The sequence below is a fragment of the Fukomys damarensis genome, unplaced genomic scaffold (assembly GCF_012274545.1).
Source record: "Fukomys damarensis isolate Sample0158 unplaced genomic scaffold, DMR_v1.0_HiC HiC_scaffold_5, whole genome shotgun sequence".
NCBI lineage: Eukaryota > Metazoa > Chordata > Mammalia > Rodentia > Bathyergidae > Fukomys > Fukomys damarensis.
The window spans coordinates 80,256,910-80,279,870 of NW_022900917.1; the positions used below are offsets into that span (position 1 = coordinate 80,256,910).

The 22,961-nt window shown below is 47.9% G+C and overlaps 1 protein-coding gene across 1 annotated transcript in view; it reads right to left on the reverse strand.

Moving 5' to 3' along the window:
• Nucleotides 1-3,444: 3,444 nt before the first annotated feature.
• The window catches only part of Col22a1 (collagen type XXII alpha 1 chain), a 255,687-nt gene continuing 236,170 nt past the window's right edge, over nucleotides 3,445-22,961 (reverse strand). The window contains exons 58-66 of the mRNA XM_033759289.1: nucleotides 21,324-21,377; nucleotides 19,637-19,708; nucleotides 18,214-18,249; nucleotides 15,959-16,003; nucleotides 13,171-13,350; nucleotides 11,223-11,289; nucleotides 8,270-8,452; nucleotides 6,374-6,451; nucleotides 3,445-4,463 (exon numbers count right to left, since the gene is read on the reverse strand). Of these exons, the coding sequence (XP_033615180.1) occupies nucleotides 4,276-4,463; nucleotides 6,374-6,451; nucleotides 8,270-8,452; nucleotides 11,223-11,289; nucleotides 13,171-13,350; nucleotides 15,959-16,003; nucleotides 18,214-18,249; nucleotides 19,637-19,708; nucleotides 21,324-21,377 (903 nt within the window). The 3' untranslated portion in view covers nucleotides 3,445-4,275. The remainder of the gene's footprint in view (nucleotides 4,464-6,373; nucleotides 6,452-8,269; nucleotides 8,453-11,222; nucleotides 11,290-13,170; nucleotides 13,351-15,958; nucleotides 16,004-18,213; nucleotides 18,250-19,636; nucleotides 19,709-21,323; nucleotides 21,378-22,961) is intronic.

Sequence of the window (22,961 nt, forward strand, 5' to 3'; positions counted from 1 at the left end):
AAATGGTCAAACTATGTTGTGAACAAGTACAAATCTGCCAAAGTAAAACTCATGCATCTGTATAACAAAAAAAAAATGAGTAAAGAAAAAAGAAAGCAACCACTGCTTTGAAAGGAACAGCTTCTCTTCTTCGATTAAAATAAAGAAATGAGCAACGTTGACTTATTAGCTCTGAATGGGACTCAGAGAACAACTGTAAAGGATGGTTCACTTTTTCCTGTTTGTTAAAACCTTAATCTCAGATAAATCTTGAGATTGAATGCCATTTACTCCATTCACCTGAGCAGGAAACTGAGGCTCTTGATTATTCCTGGGTGTCCCCAGGTTTAGATCCACATAGCCAGGTTGCCTAGGGTGTCCAGGGGGCTGCCTCTTGCAGCCAGGCCAGCTGGAGAGCTGTGGGGGGCAGGTAGGCTAAGACTTCATCCTGAATGTGCTCAATCACAGCAAACTCCACATGGGCCCTGCACATAGGATTAAGTGACCCTTGACTAAGGCCAGTATGAAAGGACTCAAGTCCTTCCTCTTCCATAGACTGGAGTGGATTTAGTTTACCCACCCCATGTAGGACAAACTCCACATTGGCTCAAGTAGCCCAGGTTGGTCTTGAACTCACAGTGATCCTCCTGCCTCAGCCTCACGAGTTCTGGGATTACAGGCATGCCTCACCACGCCTGGCTCTTTTCCATATATTTTTCAAATATCTACTTTGGCTCTCGGCCTCCTCCTCCCAGGGCACAAAATCAACCACTTCTGTACCTTCCCCAGGGTGTTCTGAGGAAAGACGTCATGGATAGGGATCCACCAGCTGCAGGTCTTGGCAGTGAAGCACAGGGGGAGGATGGGCTGGGTAATGCCAGTCTGCAGTTTGTGCTCAACTCTCTGGGCCACTTCTCTGCATTACCCGTCTCTTCCCAACACAGCAGCAATTGCCCAGTTCTCAGAAAAATAAGGATGGAGCATCCACATTTGCAGATCCTAAAATCCACAAGGGTACCAGAGCCTGGCCCTGTTCTGGGCTGGCCTGAACCCTGAGCTTCAGCGGTTTGGCTGCCCAGTCCCAGGTTCCCCAAGATATTCGGTGTTGGAGGCACGCAGGGATGGAAGGGTGGACACAAGGGCTGAGAGTTCTAAAACCTCTTGGGGGAAATTTTGAAAATGCAAAGTACTGGGTACCAGCCCTGGGGATCCTGACCCAGTGGTTCTGGAGAATGTTCCCCAGAACCCAGAGTGCCAAACATGGAACTTCTCTTATTACAATAAGGTACACCTATTTGAATGGCCGAAATCCACAATGCTGACAACACAAACAACAGGCCAGGGTACAGAACAGCATAACCTCTCATTCATGACTGGCAGGAATGCAAAGTGACAAAGCAACTTCAAAAGATTTCAGTTTCTTACAAAACTTACCCTCATCTTACTATGTGACCCAGCAATCACGCTGCTTGCTATTTACCCAAAAGTGTTGAACAATTATTTTCACATAAAAAACCTATACATGGAAGTTTATAAGAGCTTTATTCATAATTACCCAAACTTGGAAGCAACCAAGATGTCCAGTTAATAAATGGATACATAAACTGTGGTAAATTCACATATGAACTATGGTTCAGCAGTGAAAAGAAATGAGTTTTGAGACAAAAAAGACATAGAAGAATCCTAAATCCATGTTACTAAGTGAAAAAAGCCAGTGCAGAGGGGCTATGTACTATATAACTTCAACTACATAATGTTCTGAAAAGGGCACAACTACAGAGACAGTCAAACTACCCATGGTTGTCAGAGGAGTGAGGCTAGAGGAATGACTAGGCTGAGCATGAGAGATTTTTAGGGTGATAAAATTATCCTATAAGATACTGTAATGGCAGACACACACACACACATTAGTGCAAGTCCATGGAGAGAGCCATCCAGAGTGAATCACAGCATAACACATGTGGGTTAGGTGAAGACAATGTAGGTTCACCCACTATGACAAACATACCTAGAGTGGGATTCTGATTGCACCTGGGCTATGTGTCTGTGGGGGATTCGGGTATATGCAGAGGTACCTCCCTCTTTATTTTGCTATGAATCTAAAGCTGCTTTATAGGTATTCTATTTAAAAACAGCAATGAAATGTAGCAGCAAACATAGAGGGTATTATGCTTGGCCAGGGTAAATATTTTATCACAAACTCTTGATATATGTTTTTCCTATCTATCTATCTATCTATCTATATGTAATAATATGTATTTCTATATATTCTAGTCATGAAGAAATTGGGCCTTCTACTGTGATTGACAGTTAAAATCTTTAAAGGTCACCCTAGGGGTCTCTGAGAAACCTAGGTTTCTTCTATTCTTACAATTGGCATTACAATGTATTTACAAAGGTGATAAAACCTTTGCTCAAAATGTTTCCATGGTTGAGAAGGCCAAGGGAGATGGCAGATGGGGTAAAGCATCAGGACAATACCTCTTTCTGCACTGACACACACTGATTCCCCAGAACACCACAGCCTCTCACCTGCCCCAGAATCAGCACCAGCCAGCTGAACTCAGGAACAGGTCTCGATCTGATTTTCAAACTTCTTTATGAAAACTTCATCCCTTTTTGGGTGTTCATACTCCTGGTTACTAAATTAATCAGAAGTGTCTAGTACTTAAATATTTTTCTAGCCCCTATAAAACATTTTGATTTATTTGTTTATTTATTGGTATCGGGAATTGAATTTGAGCCCTTGTGCTTGTAAAACAGGCCACAGAATCACTGAGCCAAATCCCCACCCTGTAAAACATTTTTAAAAAGGAGTGTGCAGTACTGGGTGCTACCGAAGAGGGGCGTGATGATCTCATGCTGCTGGTCTGTGAAAGGTGGATGAATGCTTAGGTGCATGAATGCATGGATGGATAGGCAGACCAGTCAGTAGGCTGAGAGGAGAACAGACACAGACAGTCACCCTGTAAGGCCAAGGGCCGATCCCTGCTTCATAGACACACTGTCTCCCAGGATGAATCTCTATTGTGCTGTGCCCTCTGCCCACTCTGGTCCCACATACCTCAATGTCTGCTTCCCTAATATAAACTATGGAGCTGCTTTCGCAAAGTGAATCACCCAGCCAGCCCGGTCACATTCACATATTCACTGGCTCGTTCCCTCTGCCTGGAGACTGAACCTAGAGACTTGGGACCAAGTTTCATCCACTAGGCCTGAGGCTTTCACATTCAGGGGGATGCTGGAGACAAGAAGCAACCATCAAGAGGGCTAAGAAGGAAACTTGGGGTTTATTGAGCACCTGCCCATGCCAGGCATGTCTCACACACACACACACACACACACACACACACACACACACACACACAGCCAATGCAATTATTGCAGAGTCAGAACCTGGACAGAGTCCTCAGCTCTGGTCGGCGCCCCAGCCAACAGCCCACCATCAAGGAAACTAGGGTGGCCACTGAACACTTTTATTTGACAATTAATATGATGGGAACCAACAAGAGGAATACAAAGGCACACTACCCATGGTATGAAAGCAAATTCACAATCCAGCTGCTGCTTCAATCTCTATTTCCCACCGGTGGCTCAGACATAGGATCCCATGGAGCCTCTGCCTACCCTTGTAATACCACCTCCTTGCTGAAACACTGCGGAGGCTGGCTGTCCACCGAGGGCCAATGCTGCTCTCTGCTGTGCTTTCCCCACACAGAGCAGAACATTCTTCATCTCTGCACATCCTTCTTCCTGCTTTCCTGGGAAGTGGGGATTTGGAGATTATGTCCTTCTGAGTGGGTTCTGCACACAGCTGGTAGCAGAAGCTTCTCGGCTCCATTTCTTAAAGTTTGCATTTGGGGCAAGAGGTAAATTCTACAAGTGTCTGGTCAGGGCTTCCTAGCACCAAGAGTCTCTAAAATTGGTAGCCCTGCTTCAATGGTGCTACTGGGGGAGTTGGAAACACCTCTTGCCCACTGTCTCAAATTTCCAGTTTGGGAGGAAAGGGAAAACACTCACAGGCATCAGCATTTGAAATAATAATATAATAATTAACAGTAATAATATTAATAATAATCTGATAATCGGCAGCATCTGTTGGTTTTAGTAATTCTGAGGTCTCTCAAGAAATTGATATGAAAGAGAAGAAAGGAAGAAAGGAAAGAAAGAAAAAAGGAAAGACAGAGGGAGGAAATGAAGGAAGGAGCTGAAATGTTTCAAGGCCTCTGGTGTCCCATTAGGCTATGAGTTCAAATTTCAGAAATCCATTGCAGTCTTCTGATTTTCTAGAATCTTCTAGGGACCCTTCACATTGCCAGGCCGAGCTGCAAGGCTGGCGAAGTAGGCACACTGGGAGGGGTCACACAGGCCAGGGGGGCCAGGAGGGCCTGGAGGGCCAGGGTGTCCAGCAGGTCCTGTCTCTCCTTGAGGGCCAGGAGTCCCTGGGACTCCATCCTTAGCATAGCCAGGCTCCCCAGGTTGACCTGGCCCAAGGAGTAAAAGAAACAGAAGGTTTTCAGCTCACGTCCAGCAAACAAAGCCCCTGCTCTCCCCGCTCCCACTTAGCATGAGATCAGCAGCTGCTGATCCTCAGACACAAGGTGAACTGCTGATGCCTCTGGCTTCTGATTGGAACCCAAGCCCGGATCACCCGACATCAGCCCTATGCACATATCCTCAGACACACCCAGTGAGCTTCTGTTATCCAACATGCAACTTGTCCCTAATCTGCTGTACTCTCTCAAATGTTTCTACAGGATACATTTTGACTACATTAACCTGTTCTGAAAAATCATGGCTAAAGTCAGCACCCATGATATAAGAAATGAACAGTGAAGAGACCCAAACTTCTTCCCTGCTACAGAAGACATATCATAATTTCATATATAAGCAATCTATCTCTCGCTTTTTTTTGGTGGAGGGCTTTGGAAACTGGGAAGCTCAGTGGTAAGTATTGTGGCCAATTCTGGTAGTGATTTTTCTTCTTGAGTCTCATTAGAATACTCCTCATAAAACAAAAAGTAAACTTTTACCTTAAAAGTGTCTTTTGACTTTTAATATTCTGTTAGTGCCTTCATATATTTAATCTATAGTCCTACATACATCATGTTTTCAGACCAGCAGTGTTATTTTTTTCTCCCACTGGAAATCACTGAAGTGTGCCACTGAACCAACTTGTTAAAATTGGATATAAATTCCCTGCTTCTAAATGTGCTGTTTTACTTTTTGTCTTTATTTGAATCGTCCTACTTAAAATATTCTTCATATTACAACTTACTTGGAATTAGTCAAGCTGTAAAATTATTTACATCCAATTATCTTCTGTAATAAAAATAATGGTGTATATCCAACTGTACAGAAGTTGGAAAGTCATAAAATAATAAATAGTAAGATTAAAATTATCTAGAGTAGAGTTCCCATATTCAGAAAATATGGAAATTAGAACAGGTAAACTAGAACTAAATAAAAAATACAGACACCTCAGTGAAGTGGAGTTTGACAAAAACACAATTTTTTTCTATCTTCTACACCTGTTCTGCCTCTTGCAGTGTGATTACTACTGTGTTCTGGAATTGTCCCACACAGCCACTGGGCAGAGTGGCCAAGTCCCGGGTATATCCCAGTTCCAGGACTGAATGTCCCAGACCCAGGAGGCCCTCAAGCTCAGAACAGCTGACCACTGCCACATGGCCAGTACTTCCCAAGCACAGTCAGAGAAATCCTAACAGGGCGTGAACAGGTGTGTAGTGCAGGAGGAAGTTTCTACTTGTAGTGAGTCCTGACAAGGTAGAATTAAGCAAGATGAACACTTTTTTCCTATAAGGCTTCCTACAACTTATAAGAAGTTATCGTGCACCAGGAATGTCGAAAGGGAGAGTTGTCCCCAGCACTGCCTGGCTTTATGTAGCCCATGTCTGTTTCAGTTGTTTTGTTTTGCTTTGTTTTCCCCAGGGATATTTCTCAAGACTTTTTGGTGGTTCGCTATTATTATTATTATTATTTTGAATTGGCATATAATAAATGCGTGCATTTATGGGGTACTACATTTATATAACATGGGGACATTTATATAACATGTCAAGATCAAATCTGGGCAATTAGCATATGCATCACCTCAAAACTGTATCATTCTTTATGCTAGGAATATCAAAGTCCTTTTTTCTAGCTATTTTGAAATATTCAATAAATTATCAGAATTTTTGATTCCTGGGCTGCAACTCAAGAATTTAAGAAATATTTAATAAAAAGCAAGTACTCTGTCTTCTGGTCAGCTGACCTTGGCCCCATCTCCCCACCCAGCCTGAGCCCCACAGAGCCACAGGGATGAGCATGGCCATGTGTTTCTCTCCCTACTCTACATGTCCACCCTCCCAAGACCCCAGGCACTTCATACCTGGGATTCCAGGGGGTCCCATCTCGCCTCGGAGGCCAACTCCAGGTACGCCTGGATCACCTTTGGCTCCTCGCTCACCTGTTGAGAAAAACAAACACGCTTAGTGGTGGAGACAGATCAGGGAGCCACAGGCTGTGGGCCTGTGACCTCACAGCCCTTAAGTTGAATCACTCACACCTGATTGTACAATCTCCACACTGCCCTGTTCCTTGCTCCCATACACACACTGCTACACACACACACACACACACACACACACACACTGGAGAGCACTCACACTCAGAATGCACACAGGCAAACACCAAAATAAATAGAAGTTCCCTCTTAAACACAGGCTCAAATATATATATATATATTTATAAAGGAACTTTAGCTCAAACACACACCTGGTCAATTCCATACATACATGTACAAAATCACTTATGTGCACAACTTACCACCAAATGCATGCACGCGCGCACACACACACACACACACACACACACATGCACATACAGAAGCCACACAAATACCCTCATTGCTATCTACACTTCCCTGTGTTCTCAAAGAATTTAATTTCAGTCTCATTGGAGAAGGAATGGGCTACGAATCCACAATTCAACATGCTATATGCCCCCTAAGATGACAAGAAAGATGCAGCTTTGCTCTCATGAGCCTTGAAGTTAATAGGACAGATGAAATGGAAACAAAGACAGAAGATGATAAGTAACCATCACAGGCACAAAAAAGACAGATACTCAGAGGACAGAGGATAATTTCCCCCAAAAAAAAGATATTTAGACTGGAGTTAAGCTTGTACAGATTCTATTAAACTCCCTCACTCTCTCAACTCTTTTTTTAACCAGTTTTTCACCACGTAAATTCTGAAACATTTCCTGAATGTATCATTTAAATTCTGCTACTAGTTCATGGGATCCTTAGACCACTCATTTCGATGATTTTAATTATTACATTTAGTCAGTATTCCACCATGCTCTGACACTTTCTATGCACTTGCCTTATTCTTTTTATGAACAATTATTTCATTTTAATTATTTCATATTTCATATTTATTAACAAATATATGTCACACTAGGAATACACAAATTTAACAAAAAGCCTATCAACTAAAAGAAACAGAGAGAATAAGCAAACAAATCACTGTAAGGAAATAAGAGGAAGACATTATAGTCATCCACTGCCCAAATTATGTTACCTAGCAACAGCAAAAATGGTTCCACATGCTTCTTTCCCACCCATGCTTGACTGTATTTTTGTGTGTGTGTACGAGTGTGTGCACAGAAGCAAAGGAACAACATGGAGGATTTTCAAGTTGCTAGCTTTGTCTTGGGTCCTTCCTCTCTGCTCTTCATCCCTGCCTGCCTGCAGAGAGGGACAGCTTTTAACCCCACTGAAGGGCATGTTGGGTAGAGGGACAAGTTCTGTAATGAGGGAGAGGCCTGCTGCTGTCCAGAGCCTTGCTGGGTGGGGAGGCCCTTCTGTCTTCCAGTTAGCAGCCATTGCTAGTTGCAGCTCAACATGATCAGATCCAATTTCAGAGTTGGTACTGATCTCCAAGCATGGAGACCAAATGTTGTAACCCTCAGGTAGCTCTAAACTTGGTGGAGGAAGAAGTGTTTTGTCTTAGACCCCTGAAACTTAAATAGGGGAGATGAAGAGAGGACAAAATAGCAGGAAGGAACAGATTCAATCTTCACAGCAGAAGCATAATTTTGCAAAAATATCAAGTATGAAAACCTCTTAAATATATTTTAAAAACTTCAGGACACCATAATCCAGGGTGTCCCACACTGCAGGACAGAATGAATAATTCAGGCTCAGCCCAGTCCATCTCACACCCTCAGCTCCTGCTAGTCCTGTGAGGCTTCGGAGCAGTTCCTTCTTGTGCCCACTCACCTTTGGGACCTACTGGCCCAGAAGGTCCTTCCAGACCCCCCTGGCCAGGTTGGCCTGGCTCCCCCATGAGCCCTGCCCTGCCCGGAAGACCATCTTTTCCAGGAGGTCCTGGAGGTCCGGGTCTGCCTTGTGAGACTTTCACGTGTGCAGGCTGCATCTCGGCCAAGAGGTAGGCAAGTCTGCCTATGGGTGGGAACAAGAGAGACATCCCATGAAGAAGAGGCAAAGGATAGAATGGCCAGTGACTGCAAAGCTAGGAACAAAGGGGACAATAGCAAATACGTTAACACCACCAATGCCCCCAATGTCACTCACATGCACATGTTCATCACAGCACATGCCCTTCAGGTGGTTTAGCCCCCAGAAATCCAATCACCAGCAGTCTGTGACCTTGGACAAGCCACGTGGACTCTCCCAGCCCTGGCCACCCCTTTAGTAAAAGGCAGGCAATGAGATAATGCCTACTGTGCTGGTTGGTGGAGGATAAGCAAATGAGAGAGTCCGGGAAGACAGTGCCTGGCTCTGGCTCAGTGCTCTGGAGATCCCAGGGTCAATCACAGCAGCCGAACTCAGAGCGGCAGTTATATACATGTGGGCATTAGTAGGAATAGCACTGCCAGGAGAAGTAGTAGCAGTGGTAGTAGTATCAGCAGCAGTACCATGAGCAGCAGTTGTAGTTGTTTGAGGAGTATCAGTATTAGCACTAGTAAGAGTAATAGTGGCAGCAATAGTAGCAGTAATATGGCAGCGGTAGGAGTATTTTGGGAGGTAGTAGTAGTATTGGCCATAGTAGTATTAGTACTGGAAGCAATAGCAGTCTTGGCTGTAGTAGTGGTACTGATGGCAGCAGGTGCAGTATTGGTGGTGGTAGTAATACTGGTAAGCAATAGCAATAATACTGACAGCAGCAATAGTAGTTTGGGCAGTAGTAATGACAGTACTACCAGCATGGACAGCAACAGTAGTTGTAGCAGTAGCAGCAGTAATATTAACAGCAGCAGTAGTAGCACTGCCGGTAGCAATAGGAGTAGTCCTGGCAGCAGCAGTAGCATAGGTCACACTAGTAGCAGCAGCACTTGCAACTGTCAGCTGAGAAAACCCACGCTTAGAGAGAGATAAGTGGCTTATAGGAAGCTGCTTCGTGCCTTTCTCTCGGACATAGGATTCCTCATTCAAAACCGAAGGGCTGGATATGCTGATCAAGGAAGATGCTTACACCCTGCACATACCCTACAAAGGTGACAGGATTGATCTAACAGCCAGCCTGGAGTGCCTTTCTCTGACCAGGGAGACAGTACCTGTCTAGTGGCACCTGAGAGCCACCCTTGTTTGCACAGTCAGAGAACCAGGTCCACATACCCACCCGGGGGACAGTGAAGCCGAGACAGAGCCTAGTGTTCTACAGCAATCCCAGGCCAATGCAGTGCTTCTGATGGCTTGGCTGACTGGCTCTTCCTATGCTCACTCACAGGTCAGGAGGATACGGAGGTCTACTTCTGTGACCGGGGCATTTTCTCAAATCCCCTGAGCCTTGATTTGTGTATTTTGAATGGAATTGATGCTTCCTTCTCAAACTATCATTTGGAAAAAGACTTAGCTTCTCAGATGCTTTCACCTAGGCAAGTTCAGAACATGTCTTGTTCCTACTATTGACTGGAGGTTCTACAAGGGCAGGGGCCATTTTTGTCACCAATAAATGTAATACCAGGCAGCAGGACTCGGAGCTCTCCACTCACCAGTCCTTCAGACCAGCCACTTGTGCGACCCCAGCCTAGACACCTTCCTTCCTCACCTGTCTTGCCCATACACACCCCTTTTGCTATCTGCTCCAGGCCATGGTGTCTTGCCCTCTCGTGTCAGAGCACAGGCCATGTTCACCTGGACTTCCAGAGGGCTGGGAAGGAGGTCATCTTCCTCCCTGCTGTGTTATCACCCCTGGCATGGAGTCTGGCATGTACAAGATGCAAAATCACTAAGACATGACCCCATGGGTACACGTGCCCTCACGTTAGCCCATCTGGGTCTGCAAAGTAGTTATGCATTCCTCTCCTTTCCTGCACAGGCTCCTCTGTGACCTGTTCTCTTAACCTTCCAGCAGCGAGGAAGTAGAGATGACGACTATTCAAGAGAGCCTGGTGGTGCAGGGAAGAGCACAGATTCTGCAGCAACGAGCGGAGCCTGGACAGGCATCGCCAGCTCCTCAGCCTTGTTGAAGGTGCCCAGCATCTCTGCTCCTCACCCTGTGGACTACAATCATGCCTGCCTTATAAGGTTGGGAGGGCTTCCATGGTCACACGTGCAGGTGCTGAGAACCCCTCCTGATTCACATTGTTCTAAAGGTCTAGGGCAGCGGTGGCAAACCTATGGCACACATGCTACAGCCTGCTGTTTATCATTCAAAGCTCCAGAAAGTTTGCCATCACTAGTCTAAGGTCTCATCCCATCTCAGCTCACGAATCACATCCCCTCCTCTAGGAAGCCTGTCCTCTTGGTCCCCTGCCTCAGAGCTGCTTTAGGCACTTTCTTCTGTCCTCTTTCAGTGCCATCTATGCCAGAGTAAATTACAGAACTGCTCCTAGAGACTGAAGCCACTGTCAGTTTACTGATCTGTCTCCTCCCCTCATCTATGGTGGGTCCACTGGGTCCACAGCAGGCCTCCCAAACTCCTGACTGGTTAGATAAATGACGAACCCACAGAACACGTGAACAATGCCAAAAGAGGTGGTTTTGTGGATGTCAAGCTCTGATGCTAGAGGCAATCAAGCAGAAGGTGACTGCCCATTCCAGGAGGGCTCTGCAGAGGAAATCTGTGCATCAGGCAAGAGTCCTCAAAGTCTTCCCCAGCCTCCTCGTAACTCCATGTGTGAGCTGCTCCTCGGGTACCTTCCAAACCTACTGCGACAGTCAGGGAGGATCGAAGCAAGCAAGGCTATCACGAAGTCCAGCTACTCACTCTCCAGTTGCTTCCCGAGCTCTTCCTGAATAAGCCGCCGCAGAGTGTCCATGGATGGAGACTCCCCCTAGGAGAGGGCAGGTGGGGTTATTCATGTTCATAGTGACACCTGCTGCCCAAGTCTCCTAATGACTCAGACAGCAAGAAGTCCATGGAAATCCATGGGCAACCTGTACACAGGGAAGCACATCCTCCCAGCACTGCCCTCCACACACCTAGAATCCCTCCCTGCCTGTCATAAGGCAGCATCACTCCCTGTATATGGCGGCCTGGACTCTCCACTCTCTGAACCACTGCAGCCCTTCCCACCACTTCCTTCCATCTCCTTTTCTGGACTTCTCTTTGGCCAAACCCATTGTGCCCATGAATATGACCCCACGGTCTTCCGGCACTGGTCCTGGGAGGTCTGGCCCCCAATATCTCCCTGCCTGACCCACTCCAGGACACAGCCTGTGGGTGGCCTTATCATGCACAGTCATGTTTTATTTCCCTGCTTGACCATTTCCCCCCTTGGTTTCCCAGGGTCTGCTTTTTCCTGCCAAGTCCACGTTGGCTCTCAGCATGTATGCAACCAATACTGATGCTTGGGGCACTGAAACAAGAGTCTGTCCAACAGAGAGATGGAGTGCTATCCCCTCAGCTCACACAGTGGCAGTGACTCTCAGCAGGACCTAGGAGCACAGTCCCTCTGCCTCACGGACTCATGAGGACAGTCCCCCTGCCTGACACCTTCAGGGTAGATCCCACCCCTCAAGGCTGGGTCCTCCCACGCCCTGCTCTCTTCCCACCGCCTAGCATGCAACAATTGGATTCTATTTCCTTACTCTCTTGTTCTTTCCTAGCCAGGACTCCTTTGTGATCGCCACAGAAGCCCCTCACTTCCCACAGCAGCAGGATGTGGAGAACTTGGCAAGGCTCCAGGGCCCTGGAAGCCAGATGAGCCCCTCACCTTCCTCCTGATTCAGGGAGACCACAGCCACCAGAAAGTAACGAAACTGCATAGCATCAGAACTGGCAGGGCCATGGAGCTACCCACACCTGTGCGCTGGGGAGCATCAGCCCTTGGGGGGGGTATTGTTGAGGAACGAAAGACAGTTGCAGGGACTAGGCAACCAGGTCCCACCAGCAACCTGTCCACCCCGGGATCTCAACTTTTCCTGTTTTTCTTTCCAGAACAGAAAACTGAACTGAGGACCTTCGGACTGAGCTACATTCCAAGTCTTTTTGTTATTATTATTATTACCACTATTATTATTAGTTTAAATTTTGAGACAGGGTCTCACTAAATTGTCCTGGCTGGGTATGAATTTGAGATCCTCTTGCCTCAGCCTCCCAAGTGCTGGAATTATTAAGAGTATGCAACCAAGGCCAGTTGGCTTTTATCATTTTATAGCCAATGTACATCTAAAAAGGCTTTGTAAAACAATAATTTTGTGAGTAGAATAAAATACATTAAAGAAGAAAAAACCCAAGACTGTAAAGAAGCATTTCTTTTTACATTTGAGGACAATAAATGACTATTCCAGGAAGACAGTGAGAAGGGCAGCCAGGCTGCTGTGGACAGAAGGGGAACCATCCCACAGTAAAGCTTGGACCACTGGGAACTGGCATTATCTCTGTAAGCTTAGTACAGTGTCCTGGGGTAGAAGAATCTCACAGCTCGAGGCACAAAGCCTAGTGGACTATTTCCATCTGGGCAGACGTGACTATATTTTTGAGCAGCTCTTAAGCTATTTTACTTAAGAATTGCAAAACAGAAGAATATCTTCTTATCCTTTTTTGCAGCAAGGAAGGGCAGCCCCAGAGAAGAAGGGGCCCTTCCCCTGGACATGCAGCAGTCCCCACAGATTTGCATCTTTAACCTGCTCCCCAAAAGTTGCCCCACTTCCCTGGATTCCCATGGGCCCAGAAGAGCCCCTGATCCACACAGCAAGGCCAACATCCTCACCCTCAGTCCGGGAAATCCAGGCTGGCCTGGAGGCCCTGGGGGCCCGGCTGGTCCACTTTCCCCAGGTGGTCCTTGGGGGCCCATCAGACCTGTGTGGCCTTTGTGGCCTGGGATTCCAGGGTCCCCGGGCTGACCCTTCCCACCAGGCAGTCCTTTGTCGCCTTTGATCCCAGGGTCTCCCTGGAAAGAAGACAAGACGTGAGCATATGTACTAGGGAAGGAAAGAGAACAGGCAGAGATCAGCTTCTGCCATCTCCTGAGACCCCAGGGAGGCTTGGTCCTGGCTGACCTGTGGGTGACTCGGGGTAAGAATCATCCCACCAACATCCTCATTGTACAGATGAGGAAGTAGGGGCTGAGATCTACAGAGGTTCAGGGAGAGCTGTGACTTCCCAACTCCAGGATCCATAAGGGAGCCCCTCACATGCCTGTCACTGGCATGTGCCACAGGAGGAAGTTGTGCCACATTCCACAGCTCAGAACACACTGAGCCGCCAAAACACAGGGATGTGGCCAAGGGGCCTCCGTGGATGCTCAGCAACCTGTATTGCTACCCAGAAATTCTAAGTGTGGAATAATGTCTGCAGCATATTTGCTGGCTATACATAAAAAATCAAGGAAGGCTATACAGGGGGCTCATTATCCATAGTGGATGAAAGGGAGGAGCACGGCTTTTCATCTGACACCTTAGAAGAAAGAACTTTCCACTCCAAGGCTGACCCCAGAAGTTCAGTCCCTCCTGGAGCCTAGGCCAGCTGTCACCTGCAACTTGGGTGTAGCTCTGCCCTCTATCAGCTAGAGGACACGCACATGCATGGCTCCTTTTCACAGGCCTTCCCTCTACGGGGCTCTTGCTCTGGTGTGTTCGCTGAGGCCAACCCCACAGCCATGCTCACTGCCTGGGCACATCCCCAACCCAGAGCCTGGGGTGAAAGATCAGTGGTTTAGGAGCACGGCAGTCCAGGGCAGGAAGCCCAGTCCTTGGTGCCTATGTGTCACTGTGCTGACCAGATCCTGCCACTGGTCAATGGATTCGAATACATGGAAGCCACCTTAATGGACAAGGAGTGTAAGAAACTCCACTGCCAGCCTACAGCAGAGAGGGAGGGCCAGGGATAGAAATAAGGGGAACAAGATAATAACTAGAAATGTGCCTTGGCAGGAACATGAGAAAGGAGACTGCTCAGTTCTGAAGCAGTATCCAGGGTGTGTACTTCTGGGGAAGTGACCTGAGCAAAAGCAAAAAGGTGGAGAGATGGATCTTTCTAGAGTCGGGAGAGTACAGGGGAAGTAGGGGTATGTGTGTAACAAGCCTTGTTCTCAGTGCAAGGGCTCCTAGGGGTGAAGGCAGATACACAGCCATGGGCCCAGGGAGGGGCAGGCCAAGAGTGGGGATGGGAGGGACACAGAACTTTCTCTGCCTCAGCTCTTCGCAGTTTTCATGTTTAGTTGTCCTTGTTTTTTATCTAAAATTTCAACAATAATCAGAAAAGCCATGAATGAAATGATTACTTTAGCCAGATCTGAGGGAGCCCCTTTAGTCATCCAGGTGCAGTGCACTATGCGGGACCAATGTAATCTTTCTTAGTGGTCATGAGTGCAGGGTTCTTTAAAAACTCTGGTTCCTCATACACCTGGATGCCACACCCCTAGCACAAGTGAACAGAATTTCTTACTCATTAAAGGTCTCCTGTCACTCTGCAGTAAGAAGGGTGTCTCATATTTCAAACATCCCTAGGAACCTAAGGGCACCTGGCACTATTCCCTGAAACCACTTAGTAAAGGAAAGACAAGCTTTGCTTTTATTGATTTGCTATCAGAGAAGAGGTTCCTATCTGCTGTCTGAATTCCCTGACTCCCCACCAAAACTCAAGCCCTCATCCCACAGCAATGCTCAAGGGACCCAAATAATGCTCTGCTGAGGACCCAGCACCTCTCAGCCAACCCTCCCCAGGCTCCATCATTTGGGAACCAGCAGCCATGGGAAACTGGAACCAAATCCTTGGCAGTGGGGAGGAAGAGAGCTCAAAGCAGTGCAGTGCCTGAGATTCTGCTTCCTGTCTCCACCCTGGCCAGCTCTCCCCGCATCCAACTTGCAAGGAAAGCTGAGATAAATTCTTTGCAGGACTGAGGAAAACAAGTGGGGGTGGAGTGATGGCCCTGCCTTTGAAGGCTGACCAAACACAGACCTGTGGACCAGCCCAGGGAGACATACAGAGCCACTAAAGGGAGCATCCATCAGGAGTATGAGGAGGCTTCCCACCCGCTCTGGCTAAACTGGACACACACACACACACACACACACACACACACACACACACACACACTTTTCCATCTTGGTTTCTGGAGAAATGAAATGTCTGAGTGTGGCACCAAGGCAACTCATTATGGGAAAATCTGTTCCCTTGTCACCTCCAGGGACAAATCTGACTCCCAGCAAATAGGCACTTTGGGAGCCAGGCACATTTGCACGGGGGGAGAGGAAATCTGTCAACATCCCCCCACACTTGCCTTTGCATTTGTAATTATGATCATGATTTTATTCCTCAAAATAACCAAAATGAAGAGCAGAAAAATACTGAGTACAAAAATATGGGGGCGGGTAAAGAAGCCCCCTTAGTTGGGCTTCACCTTTCCCCAGGGAATAGTCATCAGCAGCCACTGCGTAAGATGGTTCTCCAGCTGGGCCGCTTATGAACCACCCTGGACAAACCTCAGCCTTGAAGTCCCCTTGCTACTGTGGAAGGTCACACTCAGTGTGTGCAAGGTGCCCGCATCCCTCACTTACCCTTTCTCCTTTGGCCCCTGGTTCTCCAGGCTTCCCAGGAATGCCCTGAAAGGAGACCAAGGGAACATTGCACCAGGGCTACCACGCTGGCCTCAGCTCTGGATGCTAAGTACAAAGGTCCTGGAGAAACAAGGTTCCCCAAGGTTCTACCTGGTTTGTACAAACCTGGAGAATCTGGCCCTCTTCTCTTCCTCTTCTCTCCTTTCCTCCTACCCTTCCCACCCTTGACCAAGGACAGCACCTACCCATGGTTGAGCCTCTATGGATTCCTCTGAACCTTCTCCTGGTTGCCCCAAGGCCCAACATCAATTGATATCTGATATGCACGCATGGTACCTGCTGCTGCGGCTGACTTTAGTCCAGCCAACTCCAATGATTTACAGTCCTTATCGCAGGGAACAGGCTAAGCCATGGATCCTGCTCACCATCTTCCCTGTGTCAGTACCCCAGCCCCTCCTGCTGTCCAGATAACTAATGGACCCAGCCTCGGACTCCCCTCCAGCAAGCTGTCTCCACCTGCCTGCACCTGGCAAGTCTTCAAAAATACTCACAGCCCCCTGGGGGTAGGTACATCACAAAGGGGGACAGTTCCCTATCTCCACTGCTGAGACGCCTGGCTCCCTGCTACCTCTGCTTCTCCCTACTTGGATGATTTTCTTTCTTTGCTCCCAGTGCCCTGGTCCCTCCTTGCCAAGCCTTTGATTCCTCTGGAAAATTTCCATTCTTAAGTTTGGGTCACATTTCTGCTGGGTGACATGTGTCTTCTCCCCAGATATGGGGCAAAGGTGTACTTGTCTGATTTCCCCTCAGAAAACAAGCTTTGGGAAAGTGAGACCTGGGCATCTGCCTTTCTCTCATATCCACCTGCCCATTCCAAAAGGTATCAAAAGGTACGAAGCACAGGGCTTGATAGTTGGGGAACAAACTCACCCAGTGGCTCCTGTCCCGCCAGCAGGGGACAGAGCCTGTGTTGGTTCAAGGAGGCAAATGTTCTCAAGCTCTTTGGAGAAAGACTCACTGCACCCAACTCTTGTGGGCACCACCTTCACCCTGTGGGAGGGCAGGATGGGACATGGTCCCTGTCCTTATAGCCCGGCTAAGATACAGACACGGGCAGAATTCTAGCACAACATAGATGGACTTGGTTTTTATAATAGAAAGTGAAGGTGCTCCCCAGCCCTGGGAGAAAGAACTGAGTTTGAGTGTTGTGGGCACAAAACCTTGAAGATCAGATTATATCTAACAGAGAGAGAGGAGGTAGGGAAGATGCTCCACGTAGACTGAGAGTGAAAACCAAACCCTGAGGAATGAGGGACATTATGTGTGGTCCAGCAAAAGGCAGGAAGGCGCATGTGAAAAAGACATGTGGTCAGGTCTACAAAGACTTTGGATGCCTGCTTAGCCCTCCGAAAAGCTATAGGGAGCCAGAGAACACTGATGTGGAGAGCAGCTCAAGGGTAATCACATGACACTGACGAAACCCTCACAAATGGAAGCTGGGGGTAATGTTCCTCCATCTCAATCAAGTAAGCAAGAGGGAGCAGCGATACCTCAATGTGTGAATGATATGTCCTGTGAGCAGGTCATGGCTGGGCCAGGATAAGGGGCACCTGCTTTGTCCCTGCTGGCCAAGGAAGGTGGACATGGAAGGAAGAGGAAGAGCAGGCTATGGGCTTTCTGAAAGGAGGCCCTAAGGAAAGAATTTGGCATTCCAGGTCCTACAATGCCAGAATGATAGGAGCTGAGTGGGGGCTGGAGAATCCTGGACGCCACTGAGAATACAAGGGAGGACAAGGCTGAGGTCTAAACTGTGAAGGGGCATGATCTCCTCATGGTCCGCAGACCCCTGGCTTGCCAAGGCTGGAGAGAGGAAGCCACCAGATGCCACTTCCATAGTCACAGAAAGAGAGGATGATAGACTGAACTAGGTGCCAAGCAGAAAAAATGGGGAGGGAACGGGCAGGACAGAGGGCTCCTGTGAATTTGGAGCTGACCAAACTTGTTGATGGGGTGTAAACCAAGGGGGAAACAAGGAAAGAGACATGTCCAGATGGCATCCCAGTGGCTGTGGAACCTGTGAGAGCTTGTGCAAAATCAAACACGAGCCCCTTTGTTCAAAGAGCATTTATGATTTCCACACAGAGACAGCAGAGCACCGAGTGAGTGGAGAACCTTCTACTGCAGTCTGCCCACCCGTGTGCCCTGCCCTCTGCTCTGTGGGAAGGTCACCAAGGGAGGAGCAGGGTGATACTTGCCTCTTTGCCTGGCACGCCTTTCTCTCCTGCTTCTCCCTGTGAGACACGAAAGACTACTGGTTGGTTCTGAAGCAATGGCATATTGTAAGTAACACAGTTATCTTCACAAAGGACATTTTCACTCAAGTCACATTCCAGCAAAGGCAGTGACCGCCGTCCCACCTGACCGAGGACATCCTGAGTATCATTCTCTGCTGGCGAGGGTGGAGAGACCCAGTGTGGGAAGGGGAGCCCCAGGCTTTGGGCTTCTGGGTAATGAAATAGGTTTGGTTCCATCCAGAAGCCTCCAGAAAATCAGCTTTACAAATTGTTCATTTGTGGGAAGACAGACAGACAGAGGAGCAAGTTCACAGCATGTGAAGCAAGACACCAAGAAGACACTGGTCTCTGAGGGCAAATACTGGCTCCTCTACTCATTAGCTCTGTGATCCTGAACAATGTCTTTATGATCTCCTTTAGTGCTCTGTGCCTCCATTTCTTCTCCTGTAAAATGGAAAGAGTAGTTGTGCCTGCATCATGGGGTTCCATGAGACTTAGATGCCTTGGTATTAGTAAAGTACTCAGAACAGTGGCAGATGTGCAGCAAGGCCTGGCAAAATGACCTCCTGCATGCACAGGTAAGGGATGCTAGGTGTAAGAAGTGGGTACCTGGCTACCCAGTGGCAGCCAGCTTATCAACAAAGGGATGGAGAAAGAAGTGAGTGTGTGGACGCAACTGAGTAAACAGTGGAGAGAGCCAAGCAGTATGTGGGCAGCAGGGCAGGAGATAGTGACAGAGGGGACCCTGCCTGAAAGGGCTGACACTGCAGCAGGCAAGACTAAACAGGAGATGGATGGGGGCAGTGTGGAGAACCTCCACCCTGTGGGGCACACACAACCCTCATGCAGTCAGCACTGTCAGGTACAGCCAGCCAGGCAGAATGCACAGGAGGCTGGTGTGGAGCCCAGCAGGGAAGGCCCAGCAGCTTCTCCCTGCACCAAACTGTCAAGTCAGGATACGGATTCAAGCACCAGTTGAGCACAAACCTAGCACATAGCCTTGGATAAACCACCTACAAGTTTTCACCCTGTGGCCCAAAGTTGCCCATCTTTAAAATGATTTCCAAGGGTCCTTCAAGTTCTAGGAGTCTGACCGCCACTACCACACACCATGGCAATTATTTCTATTTACTGAGCACCATGCTGGGTCAGGCAACACTGAATCCCTTCACAGTATTCATCTCATGTGGTCCTGAGAGCTGAGGATTCTGCTACAGCTATTGGAGCAATGAGGCACAAAATTGTTAGAAGACCTTCCTAACGACCGAGAGTAGGGAGTACTGGGGTAGGCGGGACCTCTGAGTCCCCCACTGTCTCCACAAACGTGTGGCACGTTGAGCACACATCACAACACTATGACACTGCCTCATGGTCCCCTGCTTACCGGAGGCCCACGAGGACCCAGGAAGCCAGGAAGTCCTGGGCTGCCATTGTCTCCTTTGCTTCCCTTCTGGCCCTGTGGAGGGGAAAGAGGAAATTAATTCTTCAAGGTGAAGTGTCAACCCGAGCAGATTCCTCACAACTCTGAAGGCTTGAGATACCCACAAACAGAAGACAAGGCCTTTTCCTGTGATGGAGAAGAGAGGGTGAGGGAGCACTGTAGTTCTCAGGAATATCAAGAGCATTGCTACATCTGGGAGGAAGAGGAGAAATGGCTCCATAAATGGCTGATGGGCTTTTCACCCAACACAACAAACACAAAGTGGGATAGGTGTTTAGTGAAGCACCCAGTTGTGAGTCAACCTAAAAGAAGTCCTCCAGGAACCAGGTTGGTGATATATGCCTCTAACTCCAGCACTCTGGGAGGCTGAGGCAGGAGGATCAGAAGCTTGAGTCTAGCCTGAGCAACATAGTGACTTAGTGAGATCCTGTCTCAAAACAGAATATAAAAAAGCCCTGGAGATGTAGCTCAGTGTGAAGATGCTGGGTTCAATCCCCAGTACAAGAAAGCACACACACACACACATATACACACACACACGCGCGCTCATGTGTCAAAAAAAAGTCCCACAGGGAGGTGGCGGTATTTTTTCCACTAAAATGCTAAGAGGCTGAGCCTCACGGTGTAATTGGCTCCATCTTTAAAAAAGGCCTTTGGGAACTTTTCAATTTCAACTTTTCTGGAAGCCACCATGTGTGGCCTGGATTTTCTGGAGTCAGCTTTGCATGGGGTGAGTCCTGCCCCGTTTGACATGTCTCATCGGGGTGATAGGCACCACCAGGGCAGTCATTAAGATCAACAGGGAGGCCGATTCCTTCTGTACTGCTATACCTGGTTGGACAGGAAAAGGGTCTCCTCCAGGGTGACTGAGTGCCCAGTTACCCAGCACTGGTGAATTTCTAGTCATCTTGATTCCACAGCTCCAACAGTCAGCTGGCTGAGATGGGCTCACACACTGCCTGGAAAACTGTTATTTGACCCACCCTATTTGAAGTCAGCCTCCTGGACAAGATTGACAGTTTTAGTAAATAAAAATAAAAGAAATTTGTGCTCGACAGAGACTTGTGGCCAGGCTTGGACTTATCCAATCTCAGATCCAACCCATGAAAGAACCATCTTTCTTTCTACCACATCTCCCCATCAACCAGGCCTGAACCCTGAATCCTCTATCCACTGACCTGGATGCTGCCGGTTACCACACCACCTCTTTCCTGCTTCCCACCCACTGATCCCGCTTGCTCTCCCTATTCCCTGGCCCCTTCTCCATTTGCATGCTGTGTGTTTTGTCATTTGAGAAGGTCAGGTTTGCCACCTGATTGCCTGTTCATTCTCTAAAGCCATCAAACACCCACTGTGCCACACTGTTACACATTTTCTAGTGTTTAATTGCTGTAGATGCCTGTGGTTGTAGACAGCAGACAGCCTGAGGCATAATCACATGTATTTTAAGCTTTGAACAAAGTCCTCCTTGGATGCCTTTGCCTCCAGTCCATTTCTACCACTCAGACCCAGATCTCCCTGCCGATGCACCAGGGATAGAAACCAGGCACTCTGAGACATGAGCCACACGTCCTTGCTGAGCTGGCCCTGTGGCTGTCAGGTCAACTAATGGAGCAGTACTCATACTCACGGGAGTTCCTGGATGGCCAGGGTCGCCGGGGGAGCCTGGTGATCCATTGTTTCCCTGGTGGAAGAAACAGAAATCATTGTTCTGCAAGAATGGTGTGCCAGGGAATCACAGAGCAGAACATCAGAACAAAGAAATCAGTGCATATGCAGCACCTGAAATCACAGACTCTGTTCTTACTCCAGCCGGCATGGCTCTCAGCAAACCACTTCATTCCTCAGAGGCTATTTCTCAACGTGTAGGAGTAGCTTGCAATACTTAATTCATAATGTTGTTATGAAGTTAAGTGAGGCCATGGGTATAAAAAGGCCCAGCCCAGTGAATGGTTCCTACAACACAGGCACAGTAAATAATTATGACCATATTCATTCATCCTTCAACTCCTGCTGTTATGAAAGAAACACACCATCTCGCACAACCAAATTTACAAATAATTGCTCACACTACTCTTGGCTCAGAGAGCAGGTCCACATGTTTATCTCATTTTATTCCTCCACCACAGGCACCACTATAGCCCCATTTTATAGGTGAAGATTCTGACACACAAAGTGGAAAAATGCTTTGTGCAGTCATGCCACTCTGGGTGGAAGGTCCATTCACTCTAGGTTTTGGGACTGACTGTCTCAGTTTTAACATTCCCTAAGCTGATGGGTGTTTGTACACATTCAGTAACATCGACAAATACCTTAACCTCCGGGGTGGTACAAGGTCAGAAAGCTAAAAAGAACTCTTGGTGATCCCCCTTCAGACTCAGGCAAATTCCCGTGGAGCCTAAACTCCACAGCTCAGCTTCCCCAGGCAGAGTTGGCTGCCTCCTCTGCCCCTCACCCCTGAGGGCTAATTCCCATTGATGCTTTCACTCTGCCTGGCTCTCCTCCCTACCACGAGCAACTCAAAGACAAAATCTGTGCCTTGCCACTCTTTATGTCTCCAGCATCCAGAGCACTGCCAGACACAGGAGGCTCTCTGCTCAGTGAATGAGCCAAGAGTGTCTTAGAGAACCACTCTCTTTAACAAAAGGTGCCGATGCCCCCAAACCTGGGAAGCATGTATCCACACATGCATCAGCTTCGTAGAAACATGTTACAGTTAAAAGCAGTCAATCTCCGCTGGGCACTTCTTTCATACCAGACCTTCCTCACATGCATTACCATCGGACACCAACATCGTTTCCATTTTACAAATAAGGAAACCAAGACACTGAACAGCTAAGCAACCTGCTTGAGCCAAGTTGCCCCAACCCTATCCCTTACTGCTCAGGTCTGCATTAAGGAAATGGCTTCTGGGTTGTGATTTAAGTCAATCTCCGCTGGGCACTTCTTTCATACCAGACCTTCCTCACATGCATTACCATCGGACACCAACATCGTTTCCATTTTACAAATAAGGAAACCAAGACACTGAACAGCTAAGCAACCTGCTTGAGCCAAGTTGCCCCAACCCTATCCCTTACTGCTCAGGTCTGCATTAAGGAAATGGCTTCTGGGTTGTGATTTATAATCACACCAGATCTTCCCAAGAATTGTGCAGCATAGACGTATTTATTGCTATATCATAGATGAAGAAACTGAGGCACTGAGAAAGCATGGCTTGCCTGGAGCTACGATAGTACAGACCGATGCAGGAGCAGCAAGCGATCTT